Here is a 27,777-nt window from a genome sequence, read left to right on the forward strand (position 1 = left end):
TTTGGGGATGGAAGATAATGTTTGTTTATAGAAAGTGGTTTTGTTAGGTGTTACATTGGCGTGTATGAAGTGAGTAATAAGAATAATTTATTATTTATACCCCGCCCATCTGGCTGGGCTTCCCCAGCCACACTGTTTATATATAGCAGACAGATAAAGAATTGGAAGTTCTTTAATCTCTGAACGCTATCTTTTCTATTTCCTCTTGAAACTCTTTTCTATCTCTTTTTTCTTACCTCTCTTTTTTTTGTTTATGTCATGTTTTTATCTTACTTAGAATAATGTTGGTCAAAAATGATATTTTTCTTAAAAATGAATATAAGATACAGGCATCGTTAGGATCTACACACACAACCCAGACAGCCGAGTCACTATTGCAAGCAGCGGTAAACAATTACCTTCCAAAATATCAAGACGATCCACATTAATCAGGGCATTAACTGCCAAGTGGGGAAAATGTTGGGGCCCTTGGAGATTATCTGGGCTAAGCATTCCAGGCCTACCTACCCCTCTGGTCCACAAGGATCGCACAAGAGATAGATGTTTTTGTTTTATTCTGTATAAATTTGGCGTTATTATGTGGTGAACCGCCCTGTGATCTTCGGATAAAGGGCAGCGTACAAATTTAATAAATAAGTCAGGTTAACAAATTGGGAAAAGGTGCCCCCACTTTTTAAAAAATGACAATTAGCAAGCCAAATCAAAATCATCCCGTTCCTGATTGTAGTTGAGCACATGCTGGCGGATGCGAGAAGAGTCGGTCCAGGTGATGAAGTCCTCCATCGCCCGAGTCACCAAGAAGGCTGGGTCCATCACGACCTCGGGCCCAACCCTCACGTGCCCCTGCTCCACAAAGGTGACGGCCGATTTCAAGTTCTGGGCCATACGGAGCTTCAGGAGCAAGCAAGGCAGGCGGCGGCGGCAGAAGGAGGAGGCCGAGACGCGGTCGCACAGCTCCAGGGAGCTTTTGGAGGCCACCAAGCCCATGGCATACAGCTTCTCTAGGAGAGCGGCAGTGCTCCGAGCCCGGAAAGCCGCCGACTCCGGCGCTTCCCCGAGGTCCCGGATGCGGCGGGCCAGCTCCCGAACCGCGCGGCTCAGCTGGTTGTAGCGGGTGTAGTCCTCCCTGCGCTGCAAGCGGAAGCGGCGGAGCACTCGCAGCTCGGCAAGGTTCCCGGAGGCAGCCTCCCAGTTCACCAGGTCCAATTTCTTGAGGAGCTTCTGCTCGTGGAACTTCAACTTGCGCACCATCTTTCCTCCTAGACGCAAATGACCAGAGAGAGAAGCTTAGCTTCATTTTATTTTCTCTCGTATATCTTGACTACTGTAATTCGCTCTACGCGGGGCTGCCCTTGAAGCTGTCCCAGAAACTCCAGCGGGTGCAGAATGCAGCAGAGAGGCTCCTCACGGGGTCCCTGCCATGGGAGCATATTCACCCAGTGCTTTTCCAGCTGCACTGGCTCCCGGTGGAGTACAGGGTCAGATTCAAGGTGCTGGTTTTGACCTTTAAAGCCCTTCACGGCCTAGGACCCTCGTACCTACGGGACCGCCTCTCCTGGTATGCCCCACGGAGAGCCTCAAGGTCCATAAATAACAACACCCTAGAGGTCCCGGGCCCTAAGGAAGTTAGATTAGCTTCAACAAGAGCCAGGTCCTTTTCAACACTGGCTCCGGCCTGGTGGAACGCTCTGCCTCATGAGACCAGGGCCCTGCAGGATCTGATTTCTTTCCGCAGGGCCTGTAAGACAGAGTTGTTCCACCTGGTCTTTGGTTTGGAGCCAATTTGATTCCCTCCCCCTCTTTCTTTTTCCTTTCTCCTCCTGTGATGAGGCTGCATTTTAATATTTTAACGTTTCAATATTTTAATGTTGTATTTTAATCTTGTTTTTAAGTTGTATTCATTCAACTTGTTTTTATTATTGCTTGTTAGCCTGACTTGTCAGGAGTAAGCATGGACCAAATTTAACCAATAAACTGAAACTGACACGGGGACAAATAGAAGACGACACCCTTGTGTAAGCAGTTCAGCCAGTGACTTTGCAAAATATGTGGTCCAGACAACTTGTGACCTAAGAAGGAAAATGAAGACCCCGTAAAACCATGCATTGTGCCCTGCCAAATATTTGACAACACCACTAGCAACAGGGGGGAAATGGATGAGAAGATAATCCTATGTAGCTAATTGGCAGGATAGAATAGTTAAATGGATATACAGCGTACTTTCTGCCAAGGTATTCACATTGTGGAACACCCTTCCATCAGATGACAAGGAGATAAGTAACTATACAACCTTCAGAAGACATCTGAAGGCAGCCCTTTTCAGGGATGTTTTTAAATGTTGAATGTTTTATTATGTTTTTATGAGTGTTGGCAGCCACCCAGAGTGGCTGAGGCAACCCACATGGGCGGGGTAAGAATAATAAAATTATTATTGTCATTATTATTATGTCAGTTTATGGGAGTGTAATGGCTGGGCCCATGGAAAACACCCCAGCTGCAATCGCTGCCATCTCTACTTAGAATGATTAGGTAAGGGGACACAAACCTCTGCTGGAAATCGACTGCACAGAAAATATTGACAGTATTAACTGAGGTCATACACCCCACCCTGGCATAAACCTGGCTTTTATAATAATACCATATGATGCAACAAAAATATGTATTTTTAAAACTGTTTACCGTGTCTCTTTAGCTCTTGCTATATATCCCTATCTCTATACCTGACGCACAAAGGAAGAGCATAAAAAGTTTTCATGGGCTATCACCACTACAAATATTATAACTATTATAACCTGAAGAAGCGTCTCCACCTCCATCATTCAGCCCAGACACTGGGGTCCAGCTCTGAGGGTCTTCTGGCGGTTCCCTCCCTGCGAGAAGCGAAGTTGCAGGGGGCCTTCTCGGTAGTGGCACCCGCCCTATGGAACGCCCTCCCACCAGATGTCAAAGAGATAAACAACTATCTGACTTTAGAAGACATCTGAAGGCGGTCCTGTTTAGGGACGTTTTTCATGACTGATGTTTTAATGTATTTTTAATCTCTGTTGGAAGGCGCCCAGAGTGGCTGGGGAAACCCAGCCAGATGGGCGGGGTAAAAATTATTATTATTATTATTATTATTATTATTATTATTATTATTATTATTAACCAGCCTCAGCGAAGTATCTTGATTTCATTGAAAAGTACAGACAGCTCTTTGGTAAGTGATCAAGGAAGAAGAGCCCAGCTGGATCAAGCAAAGGTGCCTCGAGTCCAGCTTCCTAGTCTTACATTGACTGGACAAAGGCCCGTGGGATGTATACAAGCAGGAACGGTGTAGGTCAACATTATCCCCACGTGCAATTCCCTGTAACTAATATATCGCCCTCGTGCCTTGCAACCATCGACAGCCCCCTCCTCCACGTATTTGCCCAATCCTCTTTCAAAGCCACCCGACTTCACAATTGTCACTACGCCTTGTGGCAGTGAGTTCCACAGGCTGACCGCCTGTGGAAACTACATGCATTTCTTCAATGCGAAAGTCGGGGCTGGATCTCAGAATCAGCGTGACGAACTGTTTCAAATGGACTGGAACAAATTTATATTTTACATGAAAGAAAATTGTAAACATTTGAAAACGTTTGTAGGCTTGAATTGAAATGATTTGTAATGTAAATATAAGGAACCGATTTACCGACAATAAGGTGAAGTATTATAATTTGACAAAGGGTAAATAAGTGCTTATAGAAATGCGAAGACTATGGAAAGTTATGTGGAAGTCAGAAAGAGGGAGGGAAGAACGTCGGTGCTCTTACAGAGTAATATATTAAGTCATAGAATTATGTAACAAAATGTGAATATGATTTAAGTGGAAAACTCAATAAAAATTATTTTTTTAAAAAAAGTGGGGGCTGGATCTAACAATTAGAACCAAAGGAGACAGGAAAGCCAGAGGAAATAAATATTTGCCCTGCAAAGAAACACCCCAACCACCAACTGACCTGTAGCGGCTTCACAAACAGCAAAAATCAGGCTCTGCAAAAGTCCTGGGGAAACCAGCAGCAGAATCCACAACGTGGGGAAAGGGCAGCGGAAGTTCCTTTTCCGGTCTCTGAGCTCCGCCCACTTCCTCTTCTTGTTGAACATAGACAAAATAAATGTGATATGTGTGCGCACTGCACAACTTCCGGGTTCCCTTGGAATATTTCTCTCCGACAGTAACAAATAGAGAATAGTTTTTCCACCCCAGTGAGAGCAGCAACTTTTTAAAAGCAATATATTCTAGACATATTTTGTGATTGGGTGCAGTCTCAGGGAAGGAGCTGCAAAAGGGAGGCCCAAACGAGGTGTAGATGCTGTTTTATGCGGACAGCTTCTAATGAGAGCTGGGTTTGGGGTGCAGGGGATCAAAGGTCCACAAACTGTCCCAGCAGGAATGTGATGTGCCCCCCCCAACAAAGGCACCAGCCTTCCACTAACACCCCAGGCCGGTGCTGGATTTACGTATAAGCTAAATGAGCTATAGCTTAGGGCCCCACTCTCTTGGGGGCCCCAAAAAAATTTAAAGGAAAAAACAACTGGATGTACATTTCCAAAATATAAGATAAAAAACCAATAAAATAAAACCTACATACAGCATTGTGTTGTGTAGGCTCCTGTGATGTAAGTCATGGGCTCCGCCTGCTAGCCTGCTCCCTAAAATATCACTGGTTTGCTGATTTCTATATATAGGGGGATCACTGAAGAATTGATGCTTTTGAATTCTGGTGCTGGAGGAGACTCTGGAGAGTCCCATGGACTGCAAGAAGATCAAACCTCTCCATTCTTAAGGAAATCAACCCTGAGTGCTCACTGGAAGGACAGATCCTGAAGCTGAGGCTCCAAGACTTTGGCCACCTCATGAGAAGAGAAGACTCCCTGGAAAAGACCCTGATGTTGGGAAAGATGGAGGGCACAAGGAGAAAGGGACGAGAGAGGACGAGATGGTTGGACAGTGTTCTCGGAGCTACCAGCATGAGTTTGACCAAACTGCGGGAGGCAGTGGAAGACAGGAGTGCCTGGCGTGCTCTGGTCCAGGGGGTCACGCAGAGTCGGACACGACTAAACGACTAAACAACAACAACATATATAGGATGCCTACATTCTGCATGGACTGGTTGCATGGCAATTACTTTGATAAAATACATATTTTGTTATGTTCAAATGGCTTGAGATACCTATTAGGTCCATCAATACCATATAGCATATATTCAACACAAAACAGGGACAATTTGTTGTTGACAAAGGATAGCGAGACATATAAAGGGCCCCATTACCTTCAGTAGCTTAGGGCCTAAATCTGGCCCTGCCTCAGACATCCCATTTACAGTGGGGTTTTTAATTTTTACTGATTAATTTTAAAGCTGACATCATCAAGTAAAGATTCCAACTAAATATCAGGAATAACTTCATGATAGTAAGAGCTGTTTGACTGGAAAAGAGGTGGTGGACTCTCCTTCCTTGGAGGTTTTTAAGCAGAGGTTGGGTGGCCATTTGTCACGTATGATTCCTGCATGGGTTCTTATTGCACGGGGTTGGACTAGATGACCCTTGGTGCCCATTCCGGTTCTACAGTTCTATTATTCTACAATTTAAAATTCTTTTTAAAATACAATCAATGTTTGTCTCTTTTCACATTAAATAAATAAGACCTGATTTAGAAAAAACAACAACACAACAGAAATTCTGTTGCTTGCTTGCCGGTTGCAGTAGAAACTACGTTTTAAAAAACAACATCGAATTCCTGGAGTTTCCAGGAGGAGCATCGAGTCCCGCCAGTACCTAATAGGCGTGCGCCTCTACATTCTACCTACCTCTATGTCAGCGGCTCTCTGAAAGGAAGAAGCCAGCCAATGAAAGAACGAGTGACTGAATTATCCGCTTCGGAGCCAATGAAAGAGCGAGTGACGGAATTCTCCACTTCGGGCCAATCAGTGGCCCTGGAGTGCGGCGGAAAGCGTGGAAAAGAGCGACGCGGCCCGAAAAAAGAAGGTGGGGCCGACGCTGTTGTTTCCACCCCCCACCAAAGCGCGCTTGAGCAAGCGAGCCTCCAATTGGTGGGCAAGGCAGCCAATGGGCGGCCTGCATTCTGAAGCCGGCGACCAATCAGCGGCGGGGACTATAATATTTGAATCTGAGGCGAGCAGAGAGGCGGTTTGGGGGTCGACGCTGGAGCGGGGAGGCCGCGTTTGGTGAGTTGACCGGCGGCCGTGGGGAATGAGACGGCCCCATAAATTGGGGGGGAGAGCGGGTGAAAGAAGGGGGTGGAGGACCGGTCGCTCGGCGGTTCGTTCGTCTTCTTATGAGTGGGGGAAGCTTCGGCCGAACGCTAGTCCTCCTTCGCGGAGCGGGTCTGCGGAACTCCCTGCCACAAGATAGCCGCTTGTGGACGGCTTTCGCAACGAGGGTTGGGAAGATTTGCGGAGGCATCAATCGCGGCTGCTCTCCAACGAGCGCGCTGTCCTCTGAATAATTCCGGGATATTAGGTGGCCTGCGATGCCAGTCCTTCTCGGATTAGACCCATTGGAGTCAATGGCCACGAAGGCTCTGCTCTGGGAGGCAGCAAATGCTTCTGGGTGCCGGTTGCTGGGAACCACAAGTGGGATTCCCAACTGGGGTACCTGGTCGGCCACTGTGAGATCTGGATGCTGGGCCCCCTTTGGCCTGATCCTGCAGCAGGGGACTTACTAATATGTGTTAAATTTGCAAACCACCCCCTCATCCAAATATCTCAGGACATGGCTAGGCAAACTAAGGTCCAGGGGCCAGATCTGGCCCAGTCTCCTTCTAAATCCGGCCTGCAGACAGTCCAGGAATCGGTGTGTTTTTACATGGATAGAATGTGTGCTTTTATTTAAAATGCACCTCTGGGTTGTTTGTGGGGCATAGGAATTCGTTCAATTTTTTTTTTCAAAATATAGTCCGCCCCCCCCCCCACACAATTTCTGAGGGACAGTGGACCGGCCCCCTGCTGAAAAAGGTTGCTGACCCCTGCATCAGGACGGTGTTTCATAGCATTACATTCTTCCTGATTGCACATCCTCAAGTAGCCACTTCCTCTGCATGCAGGGATATTGTAGTTTTCTCTGGTCAATTTACAAGGAATTGCAAGTGGGGAAAGGTGCTGTTGCTCTCAAATCCTGCTTGAGGGTTCCCCATTGGGCACCTGGTTGGCTCCTGTGAGAACTGGATGCTGGACTAGGCTCTTGTATATTGAGCTATACAAGACTCCTATTGCAGGCAAAGCAGGCAGTTGTTGTTGTTTAGTTGTTTAGTCGTGTCCGCCTCTTCGTGACCCCATGGACCAGAGCACGCCAGGCCCTCCTGTCTTCCACTGCCTCCCACAGTTTGGTCAAACTCATGCTGGTAGCTTCGAGAACACTGTCCAACCATCTCGTCCTCTGTCGTCCCCTTCTCCTTGTGCCCTCCATCTTTCCCAACATCAGGGTCTTTTCCAGGGAGTCTTCTCTTCTCATGAGGTGACCAAAGTGTTGGAGTCTCAGCTTCAGTATCTGTCCTTCCAGGGAGCACTCAGGGCTGATTTCCTTAAGAATGGATAGGTTTTACCTTCTTGCAGTCCATGGGACTCTCCAGAGTCTCCTCCATCACCATAATTCAAAAGCATCAATTCTTCAGTGATCAGCCTTCTTTATGGTCCAGCTCTCACTTCTATACATCACTACTGTAGTGCAAGTAGCGTGCCACAAAAGGGCGGGCATCCATAGCCTATAATCTTTCTCACTTCGCATCTAGAAAACAGCAGGATGGCTGCCACTTTTGCTGCTCGGTACAAGAAGGACCTAAGTACGGAGGCCTTGAAGACAAAACTTGCCCACCGAAAGTCCATTTCCCAGAAGGAGAGCAGACACAAGGAATTTAACAAAGGCAGGCAGTTTGGACTCATTGATGTCAACGCACAGGCATCAAGAAATGGTGAGCCTTCGCTGCTGGAGGAGTCAGGTGAAGGATACTTCCTAAGGAGCACCACAAAGTCAAGTAAGTAAAGACTTGCAACTCGTGTTTGACAAAGCACTGATTTTTAGGCTCTGTCATTGTAGAGTTTCCTACATCTACAAAGTTAATGTGCTACAGAGGCCTTATTAACAAAACAGAAACTGATAAATGACCAAGTTCAGACGTCACCCACCTCAGAATTCCTAAGGCACCCAAATGTTAAGTTGGAGAGGCTCATTTGCTGATGATAGTAAATTATTTATCAGAGTGGTTAAAACAAAAAGATTGTGAAGAGCTTCAAAAATATCTCTTGAAAGTGGGCGAACAGGCAGTAAAATGGCAGGTGCAATTCAATGTAAACAAGTGTAAAGTGATTCATGTAGTGGCAGATAATACTAATTTTGCATATTTGATCCTCTGGACTGAAATGACAATGGAATGAGACCTTGGGGTAATAGTGGATAGGTAGATGAATATGGCTGCCTCCAATTTAGGTCCCTTTTGGAAGTAAATCATATTGAAATCTATGAGATGTTTTGATGTAAACACAGATGTGATTAGACTGTTAATTCCTCTGAAGTTATTCTGATGGGATCTAAAGTTATTTTTGCTTCCTATGTAGGCCAGAAATCAAGCGTTTCAGCTAAGTCTCGCGAACAGGAGCGTTTGGAAATGCTACAGCGTTACAAAGCTGAGAAAGAACTACGGAAGTTAAAGGAGCAGAGAAAGCCCATATTTAAATGTGGGCAATTCAAACCAGAGGCACCTGCCTTCCTTTTAAAACCATCAAATATACCGGTGCTCAGCAAGCCAAGGGAAACTGTAACAAAAGCAGCAAGTGTGGTACGTGTACTTAACTCTCCTGTGTGTCTTTTCCATGTTGTTGGGTTGTCCAAACCAGAGTTGAATATTATGGTTTGAAATAGGTTCTGATTTTGGAGGGGTGGTATGCCTTATGTGGACCAGAAAAAAATGGATTGGTGGGTAGTGGTTAAGGAAGGAGGGAATCAGCTTGATTCACAATGGGCACTCCAATAATTGATGTCTCTTATGTGTAATTGTGGTGCTGACAGTCACTTGTGTTCCATTATTAAAGTCAAGGGCCTTCAGAGCAGGGGTTTGCCAGGGCAGCTTGTTTTGAATAAATTGTCCCCTGAACCAGGATAAGGGAAGTCCATAAGTTCTCATTTCAAACACTCAATCACTTCCGTCAGGGGAAAAATAAGATATGCATGCAACCTTCTCATGTGACTTGGGCTGTGCACACATTACTGGCTTTAAGCACAACTAGGCCATTCTTTCAGTTTGAAAACTGGTGTTTTTTTAGGGGGGAGGGGGAATGCATCAAAGCACAATATTTCAATGGAAACGACAGGATAGATCTGGAGTGTAGCTAACATGGTGTGTATACCACTTCCCAAACCAGCAGTTTGAGTGCACTGGATGTAGGGCAAAGTAGATAAATGTACCCTGTAAAAACAAAATTGAGCATAGTGTTTGCCCTGGTTTGCTGGTCAGAGGTATGCTGATAGGTATGTTATAGAAAAATGGGGGGGGGGGCGGCTTTTGCTGCCCAACTCCCCAAGGTACTGAGTCCCCTAAGTCCATAATCCATCAGAGACAAATGGGTGGAGGCAGGATGCAGTGAAAGCAAGGCAAGTCTTTATTTTTCTGTTCCAAGAAAGTTCCCTCCCCTCCTGGTAAGGAGGTAAGAGAGGCCAAGAATAAAGTGTGCAGGAACCTTTAAAAACTTTTGAAATTGTCCAACCCCTTCAGTAGAGACCACCCTAAAAGCATCATGCATACATTATAGAAGGTGGTGGTCTGTCACAGAAATTTGAAAGAGTTGCTTTTTTCGTGTCTGCCAGAATACCTGATTATGGTCACTGATTTTGGGCAGCCTGGCCATTCTTTCATATGGTTGGCTACTCTGGTTAGGAGGTGCAAATACAGGTTGTTGTTTTTTTAAAAAAATGTTTATTGGTTTAAAATTTAATAGGAAATGTGTGTTTCTGGGGGTGATGTGTGCTTACTCTATCTGTTGGGTATTCCTAGGAAACGCGGTTAACAAGGTCAAAGGTGAAGAACCAACTGCAAGAATCAATCAGACCACCAGCTAGACCTCCGCAATCAGTGGTTTGTCTTACATTTTTATTCTTTTACATGTGGTTTGAACAGAAAAATGAGCTGCTAGAACTATGGCAGCTTGGTAATAAACCAGGGGTAGGTAGTCTTTATTGTTGGTGTTTTTTTATTTATTTCTACATATGGGGTTAAGTTTGTGTGTTATGTGTGTGCACCTTGAAATTAAGGGTCATGGCCAACTCAAAATGTTTGTAGCTTTGCAAATGTTTTGTGTTAATTTGAGCCCTTAAAGAGATTTAATAATGGCAAAGTAAATCCTAACCTACCTATATATGTTCGGCCAGAATATATGCAAGTGGGCTTATTTGCAAGAATAGATGTAAGGTTCATATAACTGAGGCAACTGTCTCACCACAGGCTCTTATTGGGAATTAAAGGAAGGAAATGGATGGTAAACTGTGTGTGTGTGTCTCCCAGTAACAAAGGTATGCCATTATGAAACCCTGACTCCATTTCTCTCTATAGATGGTACCTAGCAAGGGCACCACTCCGCAAACAGCTCAGCATAACCAGAGGCAGATCTACGTAGACAAACCCCCCAAAGAGAGGAAAGGTATGCCTCGTCATCCAAACCCTGCAGGATTGCCCCAAACCTTTTGGGGCTACTATACGTGTGAGTTTCTGGATAGCGTAGTGCTAAAGCACTGCTCCTGGAGCTCTGAGTTCAAGTCTTCCATTGAACTCCTGCACATGCAAAGCAATGTGGCTGCAGTTGGAATTGGTTGCATTTGTTAATCGTATGAGTGTGACTCCCACCAGCCACGTACAGAAATCTATTGGCTCCCACGGCAGGTCCTGTCCAGTTATCAGGTCTTCTGTGAATTACTGCCACGTACAGCCTCTGCTAAAACTTGATTCTGGGACTTGATTCTGAGTAGGTTGTGCTGTTGACGTCTTACGCCCAGAATGTGAAATGTTTTAAGGAGTACACATCTCTCTCCCCCACCTTCAGGGGTGCAGCCTTCAACTTCCACCACTGCTGCTAGAAGAGCTACAAGGGCCACCGCTGCTGCTCTGACCAAAATACCACAGATATCTCGGCCCGCTGTGAGCGCAGGTGAGTGAGGTAGTAAACAGCTGTGGATTGGGGAGTGAAAGGTCAAGCAATGCATATAGCGACAACCCTGCATTTTCCTCTTGGCCCAAATTGAACTTTCAACGTGGTTTTTTCCTCCAGGAACATAGGAAGCTGCCTCATACTGTACTGAGTCAGCCATTGGTCCATCTAGCTCAGTATTCTGTACACTGACTGGAAGCAGCGCTCTAAGATTTCTTTAGACAAGGCTCTATCCCAGCCCTAGCTGGAAATGCCAAGGATTAAACCTTGGACTTTTGGCATTGTTACCGGAAAAATCCGAGGGCTCCCTTGGACAAAGAGTAAAGACACCAACCAGAGTAAATTGGAGCAAATCAGCAGCCTGTAGGCTTGGCCTTTATTGTACTGTTGCAGCAGGGTGTTCCCCTCACTCGCAGGAGAGAGGAAAGACACAGAAAAATGGTGTGCAAGACCTTATAAAAACTTTTGAAATTCCCTTCCTCTAGGTCAAGCCCACCTCCAGAAACATCATGCATACATTACAGAAAGGAGGGGTTGAGGGAGGAGTTGTGGTGGTAACCTGAGTGTCCTGTCACCTGGCTGGTTCCCCTCTTTCCCCCTCCCCATGAGTCATTTTCTGAAGACAAAGGTAGTCGCAGTTTCCTGCCCCCTGAGGGGGAATCCAATCACTGTTCTTTTGTTATAGTCCGTGTTGAATCCACTCGTGTATACAGTCTGTTGTGATTTTTGATTGTCTTCTGTCTGGGACCATCAGGGTTGGCATAGCAACTGGGCAGGGCTCCTGTGGATGTGCTGCTATGCTTAAGGGATTATGGTGGCCTGTATCAAACCTTCCCCATGTTGTAGTCCTTCCTTCATGGAGTAAAATAAAAGTGGAACAGTGCAAATCTGATGTATGGTTGATTTTCTATGAATTTATAACAGAAGTGTAGCGTATGTAGTGTGTGAGTGTGAGTGTGTGTGAAGTTTGTACAAACTGAATGATGGGGGGGGGGGGTTCCTGCTACAGCATGCAAAGCAGATGCTCTACTACTGAGCCCTTCTCAAATATTACAGCTGTAGTAATGCTCCGGCCACGCACCCCTCCCTCACCTGTCCTTATCATCCAGCTGGGTCAGGTTCAGAGAAACGGCAGCTGGCAGCATATACTTTTTATAGGACAAAATGCATCAAAAGGGTAGTTGCTGCCACCACTCCCTTGTACCAGGGCACCAGAAAACGTAGCTCAAGGGAGAAAGTTAAGCTTCCTAGTTACCAGCTGCCCTGCCCTGCAAGTTACTTTCACAAAAATCCAGGCAGAAATTCAACAAGTAGTGCGTAACTGATTGGTCAGGCTTCTGGACTCGGACCTCCCCCCAGAATGGCACACAGGACAAGAAAAGTTCTCTTTTTCAAATTTATTTTTAAAAAACAGGTTTAAACATACTTTAAAAAGTAGGCACATCCTCTTATACATTTCAAACAGAAAACAATAACATGGTAAAGTATAGCTAGCTAACATACTTACAAATGAGAACAAAGACAAAGTTAGTATAATTTCAAAGTCCTCAATGGAATCTACATCTCAAAGACAGAAAAGCTCTTCATTACAAAGACCCACAGGCAGGACAACTGTCAGCAAGGTGGTAAGCTGACAGACCGGCAAATACTTTCTCAGAGTCTTTATTTCTAAAATTCACGTGGAAATGGAACTCTGATCCAATCAAAATTCTTGATGATGTTTAAATGCACCAATGGTCAGCTTATTGACTAATTACTTAACTTGGGACAGCTGAGCTTGTTAATTCTCAGGAACTTGGATCAAAAGGTTCCTCCTTATTTTCAGAGACTCACCAGATACCCATTCTCAGAGTGATTAGGGTTGATAACTCATTCACACCCAGGCAGCTTTGTTAAGTACCAGGTGCTAGAATACCACTAATCACTTGGAGAGTTTCTTTTTGCAGATGCCCACGATAAGGATTCTCACTCCCATAGACAGCAAGTCTCCACTTAAAGCAACAAGAACGCATTCCCCATAAATCCTTTGGCCTTTTTTTTCTCCCCACAATGCTTTGCTTCTTCACTACAACTGCCCTTCCCAAATATCTGGGATGTGTCCCCATAAAAAGCTTTTGAGAAACTTATCTGACTTGTCCTTCCTAGTTCTGATGAGCTTTTCAGAACCTTGCAGCTTTTCTTGTTTTAGGTTTTCCGCCGCAGAAAAGGGAAGCAAGTAACAGCAAGCAGCAGCAGAGAGGGGTCAAAAATGCAAAGGCAACAGTAAGTGTCTTGGCTTTTCCTAGTGTTTCACACACTGCAACCTTCATATCAATAATCTCTACAGCCCTGTTTGTTAGATTCATGTTATCAACATGTAATGGGGGAAAGATTAAGAATACTGAGCAGGATTTGGGGACTGGATGGCTCTCCATACGTCAATGGACTTCGCTTCCCATCAGCCAACATTTCCAATGTTATCTGCTTTTCTAATTCTCCTATTTGCATGCATATTTCTAGAAGTGTAACAATGATGGAAAGTGTGTGTGTGTGTTTGTGTGTATTGCCCTTATAATGCATTTAGGGTGACATGTCTGCTCCTTACTGGCTGAGAAAAATCATTCAAGAAAAACAAATAAACCTTTATGTCCTGTTACAGGTGTTGTGTGGCGTGAAAGAGAATCATTCGGTGGGGCCTCCGATCACCCAAATCCCTTTGGTTACAGCCGCAAAGCTGAAGAAAGAAAACCTGGAGAAAGAAAACCTTCCAGCTCCTATCATCCTGGCTCCTGCACCACAAAGGAGAGAGCGCTCATTTGCCCCTCAGAATTTTGTGTTCAAGCCTCTGGAGGGTTTGACCGCCTACAAAGTCAAGCCAATGTCCCCTTCCAAGGCAGATGTATTCCTGTCGCCCAATCTTTGCTGGAGCCCTGCAGAGACCACCAGGTAATGGGCTACCATTGGGTCCTCTGATGAGATAAGGAGTTGCCCAAATGTTTTTGTAACATCCGTCTGACCTCTGCAAAAATTGTCCTTTTTAGAAATTAAAAATTGGTACTTCCAGCTCCCGGAGGTTTTACTATGAATTGCTGTGGACTTTGTCCCCAAAGACATTAGCCACTCTTGATGTGCATCATTTGATGGAACCATGAGATCTGGGAAGTCCTTTAGAGTTGACACCTTGACTCAGGCCAATATTATGAAGGCTCAGATCCAGTGTTCAGATTTCCTGAGTGAGCTGAATATTTGCAAGCCTGACCTCATTAAAAATATCAGTGGAAAGCTGCCTGCTGTTTATTTTGAAGTAGCTGTGGCAAATGAGTGCACTGCCTTGACCCAGTCAAAATTCCATGTAAGAGAAGCAGCCCCCCCCCATTCTTTTTTTTAATAAAAAAATAATATTTATTAGATATTTTATAATTATAAAAAGAAAAAGCAATCAAGAAAAACAATACATGGATTCAACAAACAATACATCAACAATAAAAAGAATACAATACAACAGTACAACATAAAAACAAAACAAAAACACACATCCAAATTTTATATTTATATCTTTCATTAGCTTATTTCCTCGACTTCCTCGCACCTCCCTTTTTTGTATTCTGGTTCAAATTAACTGGTTCAACAAATCCTTTCCCTCTTCAATTTTTGTTCTATAATTTATCCTAACACAATTTAACTTTAAATTTTCCACTTTATCACATTAACACTTAATATTCATATAATTCTTAATAACACTTCTGCTAAAACCATGTAGCTTCATCCCAATATTCTTCTAACATTCATTAATTTTGCAATATTTCTGTAAATATACTTTACATTTTTTCCAATCTTCCATCGCAGCCCCCCCCCCCCCATTCCTTCCCTGGCAGGAAAGTTTTTGTGCTATGTCATTAATGGAACTTAAACTGCCTAAATGCTTTAATCTTCTGTCTATTCAGATGCTTGCCTAATTATAATTATAATTTATTATTTATACCCCGTCCATTTGGCTGGGTTTCCCCAGACACTCTAGGCGGCTTGCAACAAAAGACTAAAAATACATTAAAACATACATGTAAAACATAATGCCAAGTAAATTATTATTTTCCCTAGCCAAGTCCCTGGAGAAGGTGCTCCGGAAGCTTTGCCACAGGACTGTGGGCTTAAACAGAAGGTCTCTAGCCCAGGAATGACAAAGGCAGATCTTCAGGAACATCCATCTGTACTTGAATTTCCAGATGCTAACACAGGTGTGTCTGGGGGAGTGGGAGGAGAACGCTTTTGTAGCATGGTTGCTAACTTTCAGCCCAAAGTCCCATATTCCACTTTGAACTCACAACTGGTCCTAGTCCAGTTGCCCTTCTCCCAGCCCCTTCACCTGCAGTGCCAACCTTCCTTACAGGTTTGTTGTAAGGCTTTCCTAAGCTATCGATCTGTTCATATGGAATATGTATCCTGCTTCATAGCACCACAAGGCTTTCATAGCAGCTAATGAAAGTTTCAAATTTAGGAACAGGAATTGCATGCTGTTCGTGTGATGTCCACCCGAAATACTTCAAACATTGTAAAACACAATTAAAATGCTAAACCTATTTTCAAGATTGTGCCATTTAGTGGACTGAAGCTCAAGTTGATTTATCATTGTGGCTGAGACTGGAGAGTGATACAGTCTTGAATTGTAAGCTGTTGCAACTTCCTGTATCCTCCAATAGCACCTTGAGAGCCAGTGTGGTGTAGTGGTTAAGAGCAGTAGTCTCGTAAGTCTCTCAGCCCCACTCACCTCACAGAGTGTTTGTTGTGGGGGAGGAAGGGAAAGGAGAATGTTAGCCGCTTTGAGACTCCTTAAAGGGAGTGAAAGGCAGGATATCAAATCCAAACTCTTCTTCTTCTATTCAGGTTACAGACACTTCAGGTTACAGACTCCGCTAACCCAGAAATAGTACCTCGGGTTAAGAACTTTGCCCCAGGATAAGAACAGAAATTGTGTGGCACAGGAGCAGCGGGAAGCCCCATCAGCTAACGTGGTACCTCAGGTTAAGAACAGTTTCAGGTTAAGAACGGACCTCTGGAATGAATTAAGTTCTTAACCCGAGGTACCACTGTATTACGGTTTTATGGATATATAGTATAAGTTTAAACTTGATAAGTTGTCAAAAGATAGGCAATTCAGGCGGACTGACAGAGTTATATTGCGGCATGATTTTTTTTCTGTACTTTTTACAGTGTTCTGCAGTTTTCTCTGTAAAAATATCCTTCATCTTTCAGAATGTGTAACTAAAGAAACAATGGATGCGACTCCCTTTGAGAAGCAGATCAATCCACAGAAAGTGGATCTGCCAGCAAGCGATTCATCTGACCCAGCAGGAGAGCCACAACACAATGTGCCCTATTTCAGGTTTGTACAAAAGGGCAGAGGGGTCCAGACTGATACACTTGGGAGCATGACTGAAGAGAACACTGGCGGATGGAACTCTTGATGGGTAGTCCCTCTGCTTTGTATGAGATTCACTTTGCCATCAAAGGAACTGCAGAGCTAAATGCTTGACCCAGTAAAAGGCACTTTAGTTCCCTGCCCTCTTCCCTTTGAGCTGCAGTGTCTCTAAAGTTCATTTTGAGCCCATTAATCTGGCACACTTTCCCTCTCACTCAGCTCAGAGCCCATTGACACCTCAAACACATCTGAACTCTTAAATGGAGGGGTTGGCTCGGTTGGCATTGGGAAAGCCCTCCACAGGTGTTTTGCGACTTAATAGAACAGCATGAGAACTTATTAATCATCCAAGGAGATTACCTCTCTCCCAGATTTATCATTATTATTTCTCTAAAACCGTTTTATGCTGTCCGTCGTTAGTACAATACTCAATATATGCAGCAATATCTATAACGGAATTAAATGCACAGTCATACTAGCAGGGCCTCAAATGGTAAATAAGCTTTTGAGGACCATTTTATTCTCACAACAGCCATGTAAGGTTGGTTAGGCTGAGAGACCAAGGTCATGTGTGATGTTGTCGGTAGTTGGTTGGGCCAGGGCCTGGCAAGACTGGGCTCAGATCCTTAACCTGGACACACAACTCCCGGGATGACTTCAAGGCAGTCACCCTCTTTCGGTGAAACCTCCAACACAGGGCATATTGTGAGGAAGAAGCGGGGAACCCCCAGGGAAGCCACCTGAAGGGTGGAATGCAAATGCAAATTATTTTAAAGGGCTGGGAATTGGAGCAAGGTTCGTGTGAAGCCCACCCTGTCTCCAGTATTGCCAAGTACAGTGGTACCTCTGGATGCAAATGAGATCCATTCTGGAGGGTGGGTCAAGTTTTGCCGCTTCCGCTCATGCGTGTGACGTCATTTTGAGTGTCTGTGCGAGCAGCGAAACCCGGAAGTAATGCGCTCCGTTACTTCCGGTTGCCGCGGAGCGAAACTTGAAAACGCTCAACTTGAAGCACATTTAACCTGAGGTATGACTGTACTCAGGATGCGGGTGGCGCTGTGGGTTAAACCACAGAGCCTAGTACTTTCCGATCAGAAGGTTGGCGGTTCGAATTCCCGTGACGGGGTGAGCTCCCGTTGCTCGGTTCTTGCTCCTGCCAACCTAGCAGTTCAAAAGAACATCAAAGTGCAAGTAGATAGGTACCGCTCCGGCAAGAAGGTAAATGGCATTTCCGTGTGCTGCTCTGGTTCGCCAGAAGCGGCTTAGTCATGCTGGCCACATGACCCGGAAGCTGTCTGCGAACAAACGCCGGCTCCCTCGGCCAATTAAAGCGAGATGAGCACGCAACCCCAGAGTCGGTCACGACTGGACCTAATGGTCAGGGGTCCCTTTACCTTTTATGACTGTACTCATTCTGTCTCTCTGCTTTTTTAAAGAAACCTCCTTCGGTGCGAGGCAGAGAGACTGGCATCACACTGCCTTCAGTGGGATGGAGCAGCTGAGGCGGATATTCCAGAGGATGGTAAGTGAAGCAGCTGAAGGAGTTGCAAAATTGCTGTCCTGGATGGAACAGTTTGCTCGAGTCTGTTGGCCCGAGTGGCTTTGGCCTTGACACTCCCAAGCTACACAAGCGAGATTTGTACGAATTAGGCTTCTTAAATGTCTCATCAAACATTTTACTATACATAGTGAAATATTCATTCCCACAGCCAAAGATCTTGTCCGTACCACTGTTGGGCAAACCAGGCTGCTGATAGCCGAGAGATTCAAGCAGTTTGAAGGGCTGGTGGATAACTGTGAGTTCAGACGTGGAGAAAAGGAAACAACCTGTGATGATCTGGATGGATTCTGGGATATGGTGAACTTCCAAGTAAGATCTCTGTTTTTTTAAAGTTTGTCTCATATTCAGGTGGTTCTTCAAGAGCGCATTGTCATCCCACAGCTTCAATACAGGACACTTATCCTTCCCACTTGCATTGTGTGCAGATCAGCTTTGGGAAGCTGTTTCATGATTTCTGCAGGTTTAGCCCTTTGCCTTTTACCCTATAAGTTTCTTGGGCATTTAGGGCTCTTTGTCTTGTTTTTAAAAGAATGCAGCCAAATGAAGTTTTAAATTTAAGTCAGTTCAATAAATACGGCTAATTGAGCTGGTTACTCCTGCCATCGTTGTTTCTTTCTCATTGCTTTTGGTTTTCTGAATATAGGTAGAAGACGTAAAGAAAAAATTTGAGAACTTGAGGAAACTCCAGGAGAATGGATGGCAAATGGCAGACGATGTCCAGGCCAAGAGACCCCTCAAGGTATGAGAGGCTTCTGTAATTCTGCTCTTGATTACCAAAAGACAGATTTTCCCAAAGCAACTCCAGGAGGTTGCTAAAAAAACCCCCACAAATACTTCTCTCACTTTTTGGAGTAGATCTTCACTGGGCCTCTAGGCAGGAAACCAGCATTTTCTCTCTAGGGTAACTGTCACGTAGCCTCAGCAGCTGCGACTGAAACAATCCCAGTCTGCACTCACATCGCTGACCCATGTATCCTTTGTGCTGTATTTTGGTTTGTAAGCTCATTGGGGACCATGTTTTTGTTTCGTCCAGCCAAAAAGTGGTCCATGCCATCCCCCATCCTCACCCATCATCCTCTTGCTGACCTACAGGGCAGGGTGGGAGACTGGGCACTCTGACCGGAGTCGGGAGGGGGAGCCCTGTGCGGTTCTTTGAATTTGTGCAAACATGCAGTTCAAATAGTAGAAAGTGCCAGAGACAGATGCTTGCTAAGAGTGATCTGTAAGCCTTGCAACCTCCAGGTCATGGCCTTTGGCAAGCCCCCTGCTCTCAGTATGCGGTGGTGGTAAAAACACTGGTCAACCTTTCAGGGGTATCGGAGATAATGTGAAGTACACTGATTGCTTGAAATGTGTTCTAGAGAAGTAAATCAAAGAGTGCCTTTAGGAGAAAAAGTCAGGGTTCCATCTGCACACTTTTAGCTGAAATTCCTGCATTGCAGGGGGTTGGACGAGATGACACTTGGGGTCCCTTCCAACAATTCTGTTAATCTAACCAGTGATTTTGCTGTTTCCGTAGTGAGTGGAGTCCATGTCATTCTATAGTTCACCATTAGAGGGCTCTATATCCCAGTGGAACTTTTGTCAACCTGGGGGCCCTGCAACTGTTTTGGAACTACAACTCCCATCAGCCCCTGTCAGCACAGCTGGGCTGGCACAGGCTAATGGGAGTTGTAGTCTGAAACATTTGGAGGTCCTCAGGTTGGTCTCACAGGATAATAAGCCAGCTGTATTTGGCTAGCCCTAAAGTTCCAAAGTTTGCAATCATTACAAGTTTGCAGGACTTAAGCTGCAACCGTTACTGATAAAGCCAGGTCTGGATGCAGCAGATTGTAGCAACTATTGCCTGGTCGCAAATGCTTCCTTTCTGTGGTACATAATTGAGAGGGTTGTGGCGGAGCAACTATACACATTCCTGGATGAGCCTGATTTTCTGGATCCATGCCAGTCTGGTTTCAGGCTTCGGCTGAGATTTGAATTGGCATTTCCCTGGCTGCTGTGGGAGGCGTGAGGAAACTTTAGACCTCCAGGTGTTGCTTAAATTCACTAGCCCCAGCAAGCATGGGCAGGGATGCGGGTAATTTATCAACATCCAGAAGGCTGAAGGGTCCTGCACTGTGTCAGTTTTCTGTCTGAGCTCTTAGAAGGTGGGGAGAAAATGCTGTCCCTCCTTTTGCCTTTCAGAAGAAGGCAGCCCCTCAAAGGGCAACCAAAGCAGGGGGTGGCTCTGTTGAAAGGAGAGCAGCCCGAAAGCGCCTTGCAGCGATAAAGGCAGCCGTGAAGAACAGGATGAAAGCAGAAGGGCTGATGGTGGAGGCTGCAGGTCAAGAAACCCCAGAGAAAGTGACGTTTGATGGAGGGTTTTTCAAAATTGAATCACCCAGGCCTTTCCCAGGTCAGTGTTGGAGCAGTTCCTTCTGTGAGTGAATTTGGGCGTGAAGGGGAAGCTTCTTTGCTGCAGGGGGCGCCTCTGGAAGTCGAGTGCGCTTCTGGTGAGCATGCCTTACCCAGTTACTGGGAATGAGGAGCATGGAGGTGATGGCGAAGCAGGTCTCTCTTTAGAAAAGGAATAGTAGGTAGGGCGGGACGCGGGTGGCGCTGTGGGTTAAAGCCTCAGCACCTAGGGCTTGCTGACCAAAAGGTCGGCGGTTCGAATCCCTGCGGCGGGGTGCGCTCCCGTTGTTTGGTCCCAGCGCCTGCCAACCTAGCAGTTTGAAAGCACTCCCGGGTGCAAGTAGATAAATAGGCACTGCTTACTGGCGGGAAGGTAAACGGCGTTTCCGTGTGCGGCTCTGGCTCGCCAGATGCGGCTTTGTCACGCTGGCCACGTGACCTGGAAGTGTCTTCGGACAGCGCTGGCCCCCGGCCTCTTTGAGTGAGATGGGCACACAACCCTAGAGTCTGTCAAGACTGGCCCGTACAGGCAGGGGTACCTTTACCTTTAGTAGGTAGGGCAACCATGAATTTATCTCCCCAGCCCCTACCCCAGACCAAATGTTTTGTGAGCTAAGAGGCAGCGCGTGTGCTTCCTGTTCTCCATAGACATACACACCCACCACACAGCACAAAGGTTTGTTGAAACAACTCCAAAAGTGAGAAGTCTCAGTTCTTGGGTTTAAGACCTCTGCTTTAATTGGGCCCCGTAGCCAGTGAAGATTTCACTCTGTACTCTGTACCTGTTAAAGTTTGTAGCTCATTTTCCAGGGCAGCTCCATGCAAAGGATATTCTTCAGCAATCCCATTGAGAAGTTTTCAGGGTATGAATGGTGGAAGCCATCTCCTAGTTTTCTGAGTGGACACAGCTGGCACACCAGTCCAAACAGGAAGAGAGACTGGAGCCAATCTTCCGCTTCCCCTATGTCCGATTTAAGCAGCTTCTATATGTTTCAGGACATGGGGCAATTCTGAAGAATTCAGATTTTCTATTGACATGCATGTCATCCTAATAGAATATCCATTGATTTATTCCTCCTCTCTCCGCTGCTCAGGCAGGACTCCTCAATCTACAAGCAGGACTTCCAGGCGGATGACTCCAAGATCTGCCAACAGGGCCCTGCTTCAAAGCTGTGCAGATACCTGTGTTATAAGGCTAGGCACGCCAACCGCGTCCAACGCCATTCCTCCTCCTTCGGATCCGAGTGCGGTGTTGGAACCTGCCAGAACTGACCTCTGCTGCATTTCTGAACAATGGTATGCAGTTGGCCTGAATGTGAGCCCTTTTCGGCTGGTGCAGAAATGACTGTCTGTTAGTGAGATCCAGATGAATCGCCTCGTCAGTGGCTATTTCGAGATTGAACTGAAAGTCCATCTTTTCCGGGGTTAGGAATCTGTGGACCTCCAGATATGGCTGGCCTACAGCTCCCACCAGTGTGATCAACAGTCAGGGATGATGGGAATTGTAGTCCAGCATCATCTGGCCACAGCCTCCCCCTTCCCTGGGCAAGGAAAACACAGTGTTTTGCATAGTAAACGGCAAAAATTATTTTGGGTGTTCACACACAAAGCATGAAACAGATCCGCTTTCTGTTTGTCCCTACCACAGTTATTCTGTCTTGGTGAACAGAGGCTCCATTCAGCCCCCAAGGTTTATGTAGGATGGTGCTGTTGAGCAGGTTAGTTGCAGCTGCTGGGTGGGATCCACACTGAGCTATAGGATTGGAACACAAAAGCTGAAACCCTCATTTGCTTTTGCCACCTCTTGGGGCACAACCAACGCCTGCTCTCTTCCTGCACCACAGCGCTCTGCTCAAGACCTCTGCCTTCTTTTCCCTGTGCCAGATGACTGGTTGTATGGCTTGGAGTTGAATTGTCATTGGAAGCTGTTCATTTTAACTTGTGCTGAAAATGCCCTCGCCGAGAGCACAACGTAAAAACCCATGGCCTTCTTCTCGCGTCTCAGTTCCCTCCGGCAAAAATGCACGACCCAATTTTTGTTGGTCACGGCTACAGCTCTGTCACCTCGGTCTCTTCCAGTGCTGAACACAGCATCATGATATTTTGTTCTAGCTGTAGGCAGGATGCAGTTGGGGCAAGGGGTGGGATCCTGCTGCTGGCATATTTGCCTGGGAGAAGCAGCTGTTCATTTCATTATTATTTTTTCAAATAATATTTATTAAGTTTCCGACAAATTAAACACAACACTGCAAAAAACCAAAAAAGAAAAAACATACAATACAATATAATATAATACATAATAAAAAAACAAACATAATAAAACAAACAAATAAAACAAAACAAAAACCATTTAAAATTTCAATTTCAACATCTTAACTTTCTTTCCCTTATTTCCTCGACCTCCTCACACCTCCCTTTTTGTATTCCACTTCTATTAATTGTTTCAGCAATTCCTTTCCATCTTCCTCTGTTTTCTATCCTATAATTGTGTTAACACATTCTAACCATATTTTTACCTTTAATGCTCAATTAATCTATTTATACTTAATTCCACTTCCTGCCCATCTTCCCCTGTTTTCTATCCTATAATTATCTTAACACATTTTAACCTTATTTTCCTTTAATACTCTATTAATCAATTTATACTTAATTCCTTATAACATTTCTACTGACTTCATTCCAACGTTCTTCTAACATTCATTAATTTTACAATATTTCTATAAATATTCTTTAAACTTTTCCCAGCTGTTCATTTCAGACAAGTGCTTCTCAGTGCTAATTCACGCTGTAAACTTTGCCCTTGTAATTGTTCGTCCAGTATCTTGGAAGTAAACTGAGAGGGAGAATTTGGGCCGCCCTTGTCAGCTGTCATTCACACCCATGCACACCTTTCCCCAAGATGAATGAAACCTAACATGCAAGTTTCTGACTGATGATGAACACATGTGGTCTCCCCCCAGTGACATCCAAGCTGCGGAGGAACCCTGTGCTACAGCAGAAGACATGGCGGAAGAAGCTGCTGTAAGTTGTATCGTCTGTGTTGAATGTGTGCCTGTCCTGAAAGTTCACAATGGCCCCCTTCTCATTCTGCTCCTTGAAATCTCTCTCTCTTCCTTCCTGAACTCTTAGGATGTACAAACAGCCACTTGTGACAGTGGATCACCCTTGTGTGATATGGATGACTTGATTTCTACCGATTCTCAGGGCCTGGAAGGTTCCATTGATAAAATAGAAGTTTCAGAAGCTACAGAAGAGGTGAAACAGACGATTGCAGATCTGGGCGAACAGGATGTTCTTTCATGGAGTCCCAAGGAGGATTCCCAGCCTGAAGGAACTTGCTCCCAGGCTGAAGAGCTACCCACTCCAGAATGTCAAACAGGTAGATTTCCATGGGTCTTTTTAGGCAGCGGGAAGAACCTCTCTGGCCAAGGTCCATGTATTATTTTGTGATTACATGAACAGTTCGGAATTTGAATTCAAGGAGCTGCTTGTATCTCACTCACCACATTGTGTTTTTGGTGCACTTTAAAGACTAACAAATGCACTGTGGCATAATCTTCTATGGAGGTTGCAGCCTGTGTGATCAGCTGCTTTAATCTGTAGATGGAAGGTGGAATTCAGCACAGGGCTGTAACAATTGCTGTTTGGAGGCTCTCCTAACCCCACTGAGCCAATATGGGGGCCCGTGGGGGGAACCCCAGTCGCTCTAGACCTTGCAAGGGCTAACAGGGTTTGTTAAATCTGGCCCAGAACCTTTAGGCTGCCACCCTAGGCTTGTTTTTCAGGAAAAGGAAGTCTCATTGTGAACAGCGTGGCAGACTTCCAAGTTCACATGTTAAGCATTGGGGGTGGGTGTCTCGTTGCTCCTATATTCTCACCCTGCTGACACTTCCTTGTGTTTGACTGCTATATCTATGCGTGAAATTGCATAGAATCAGAACACCCGTTGAAAAAGCCTCAAAACACTGTCACCTCTGGGTTCAGCACTGTGTGCGCATGTGCAGTTGCGCACACATCAGACATGTCCCCAACAGTCACTGCCTGTGCTGGTTTTGAGATGGGACAGCGGTGAATCCCTGCTGTCATTCATGAACCATAGGTACTTGGTAACGAGATGTGTATCCTCAAACCTTATTGACACAGCCCACTAGAAACCCTCTCCCTACATATTACTGAACCAGACTTAAGTTAGGTTAAAAAGCCCACTGGAAATATATCCTTATTTTCCAGGTTCTCTTCTCGGTGACTTCTCCAGCGACGCTGCAGTGCTTGAACTCCAGGTATGTTTGTTTGAAAAGGAGCTAATTGGGTTGGGTGAACTTCTTACTGCGACAAATCTGATGCCATGGTTTTCTGTTAAATATATATACCATGTTTTTCTGTGTATAACACCCCTTAGTTTGGGGGACTCAAATTTATGAAAATGGGGGAAGATGACCCCCGTGTATAAGACGACCCCCATTTTTTAACACTATTTTAGAGTAAAAAAACCCCTAGTCTTATACATGGAGATTGTGCATAATGCATATTATGATGTGCCATAAGGAGGCTGCATCGAGTTGCAAAGGACTCCAGCTGTCTGGTGCAATGAAGTCAGGCTTATGTCAAGAAGCCCTTTCTCTTTCACCTCCCCCCCCAACCCCCCCCCCAAACTCCTTAGAAATCAGTAACAAATGGACATAGATTATTAGGAAAGTGCAGCCGTTGGCTCGTCAGAGCAACTGAGCATGAACACATCTCCTCACCGGATCCTTTTCTCAGAGTGAAAATTTCTCTGGATGGCATTCTATCCAGCTTCTTGACTCTTTATTTGAAAAGCATTTGACGGCTTCATTAGAACAAATGGCCAGGTCCCTGCCCCAAAGCAGCCTACAATCTAAATTCAACAATAGGGGATGAGGGGTGGGGTGCGGAATGTTAAGGAAATGCAGTTTCACAGTTTTCCCCGCATTGTAATTTTTGCATAGCGTGTGCATGCACACACGATTCACAATATATTGCCAGGTCAAAACTTATGAAACCGATATCACAATCTGGACTTCAAACCAGTTTTGAACAATACAATGATATATCGCTCAGCCTTATTTGTCACCTTCATTACTTTGGCAGATCAAAAGCCTAGGGGAAAGTTAGGGTAACTAACTTCTCTTAAGGCTGGGCAATGAGGCAATTCAGCGTATTACGTTCTTCTAATCCACACGGGAACTACTTCTCCTTATGACAAGCAACTGTAACGCTACCGCTGCCGTTTATGATAACTATCTATCTGTCAGATGGTATCTCTAAATTCGGTGGGAGGATCCTTGATCTCCCTTTTAGGCTGTTTGCTGCTCTAACCAGTTAGGTCACTTTTTTGAAAGCCCTGGAGGCAGTTGCCGTTAAGCAAGAAGCCTCTGAGTCACTTCTGCTAAGGAAGCCGTTCATTGCATGCATATATACATGCATGCATGCAAGTGTGAAGTGGGTGTAAGGCACGCAGCAATGAAAAGAGCTTGGATGCTGTTTGTGAAAGCACTTGTCAGTCTTTTATCACTTGGCTATTATTGAGAGGAGGCAGATCAATGTATATTCTGTCTTGAAATAAGAGGGGAAGTGCAGGTCATAGAATTGTAAAGGGACCGAAAGGAGTTAACCCCTTGCAGTGTAGGAATCAGAGTTAAAGAATCAGGTGACCACTCAGCCTCTGCTTAAAAACTTTGAATAATGGAGAGCTCATCACTTTCTGAGAGAGTCCGTTATGCTGTCAAACTGCTTTTGCTGCCATAAAGTTTTTTCCTAAAGCAGGAGAGCAGATTTCTAGCCAAAGTTTGAATTTTTCAGCAGTGTACAACATGCACCTGATTTCAATGGACATGATTTATTTACTGCTTTCCTGTCTATATTATATTATATAACCTTCCTTATTTGTTCCCCACAGCCCAGCCTGGATGAAAGTCTTTTCGTCACTCCGAGGAACCAGGCGGAGAAATTTGTGGCCAACCCAAGCAACGACCTCATTGTTTTCTCTCCACTTGCTTAATCAGAAGGGGCAGAATAAGATTGATTTTTATTTACAAACTGGGGTGGGTGGGGGGAGTGGGTAAAAGGAAATTTACTGTGGTTTTTTGTGTTTTTAAGTACTCCTATTAAATGTTTATTAAAGTTTGGTCTGCGTCTTCTGGGTTGCCTTTCAGTATCATCTGTGTGGGTTCTTTAACATCTTTCCTCATCCATAATCCCTCTTCCCTCCCAAAATCAACTAAGATTTCCCCGAAAACAGTTCTGGATCAATTTCTGTTTCAGCTCAGACCTGTCCTGTATTGTAACAAGCTGGGCGGGGTGTATTCTGTGCTAATCTGGGCCAGGAAAATGTGAGTGCTGTGACCTGCACCATTCATGTGAATAAGAAAGCTCTGTGGGTTGTTGCTTTTTAACCTAGTTTATGCTGTGATTTGCCAGATTCAATTGGAGGACATTCTGTTCACAGGATTATGCCTTCCTTTGCCTTTCACCTCCACTTCTAGGGAGGAAGATAACTTCCTCTTACAGAACCACAAGAGGCTGTAAAACGAACCCTGCCCATCCTCCGGGCCAGTTTCCCAAAGTTTGGTACACATACACCTGGGGTGCACAAAAGGGTCCACAGCAGAGTTTGCTCTAGTCCAAATAAAAGCAGTATTGTTTGGGAGGTTTTTTTGCCCGAGGTATGCTGGCAAGACTGAACGCTGTTGGGGTGAGGTGATTATGTTATGAACTGCCCTGGGATTCTACAGATGCAAGGCTGAACACAAATTTAATAAGCATGATAATGTTAAGTTTGGTGAGCATCACTTAAAGGACCCCGGTTCCCTACCATTTTGGTATGGTCACCCACAAGTCCAAATTGAATTGGCATTGTTATTCATCAATGTTGGACCTTAGGGCTTCTGAAGGTGCCAGTACTCCTATACTGATAAGTTTTGAAATGTTTCTCCCACCCCCTTCCCCACATAACACCGGTCTTGAAAGACCTACACTGGCTCCCAGTATGTTTCTGAGCACAATTCAAAGTGTTGGTGTTGACCTTTAAAGCCCTAAATGGCCTCGGCCCAGTATACCTGAAGGAGCATCTCCACCCCCATCATTCTAACCGGACACTCAGGTCCAGCGCTGAGGGCCTTCTGGCAGTTCCCTCATTGCGAGAAGCAAAGCTACAGGGAACCAGGCAGAGGGCCTTCTTGGTAGTGGCGCCTGCCCTGTGGAATGCTCTCCCACCAGATGTCAAAGAGAAAAAC

The 27,777-nt window shown here is 45.2% G+C and overlaps 2 protein-coding genes across 3 annotated transcripts; one reads left to right on the plus strand and one right to left on the minus strand.

Moving 5' to 3' along the window:
* IMP3 (IMP U3 small nucleolar ribonucleoprotein 3) lies at positions 1–4,124 on the minus strand. Its single transcript, XM_083440104.1, has 2 exons — positions 3,981–4,124; positions 1–1,259 (listed from the first exon to the last, which is right to left on the minus strand). Exon 2 carries the CDS (start codon positions 1,249–1,251, stop codon positions 688–690), a length of 564 nt encoding a protein of 187 aa, XP_083296230.1. The 5' UTR covers positions 1,252–1,259; positions 3,981–4,124; the 3' UTR covers positions 1–687.
* Positions 4,125–6,079: 1,955 nt separating this feature from the next.
* DLGAP5 (DLG associated protein 5) lies at positions 6,080–26,669 on the plus strand. Of its 2 annotated transcripts, none has more exons than XM_083435317.1 (19): positions 6,080–6,209; positions 7,772–8,014; positions 8,595–8,815; positions 10,028–10,108; positions 10,583–10,670; positions 11,070–11,174; positions 13,363–13,436; positions 13,813–14,099; positions 15,252–15,388; positions 16,404–16,533; positions 18,006–18,091; positions 18,279–18,439; positions 18,774–18,869; positions 20,315–20,525; positions 21,619–21,820; positions 23,485–23,545; positions 23,654–23,903; positions 24,755–24,804; positions 26,442–26,669. In XM_083435317.1, the coding sequence occupies exons 2-19, from the start codon at positions 7,783–7,785 to the stop codon at positions 26,541–26,543; spliced, it is 2,574 nt and encodes an 857-aa protein (XP_083291443.1). In that variant the 5' UTR covers positions 6,080–6,209; positions 7,772–7,782; the 3' UTR covers positions 26,544–26,669. The 2 variants fall into 2 exon arrangements, with proteins under 2 accessions (XP_083291443.1, XP_083291442.1); XM_083435316.1 differs by having other exon boundaries at positions 6,102–6,213.
* The last annotated feature ends 1,108 nt before the right edge of the window (positions 26,670–27,777 follow it).

The sequence above is a fragment of the Podarcis tiliguerta genome (genome assembly GCF_965153285.1).
Source record: "Podarcis tiliguerta genome assembly, chromosome: 1".
Classification (NCBI taxonomy): Eukaryota; Metazoa; Chordata; class Lepidosauria; order Squamata; family Lacertidae; genus Podarcis; species Podarcis tiliguerta.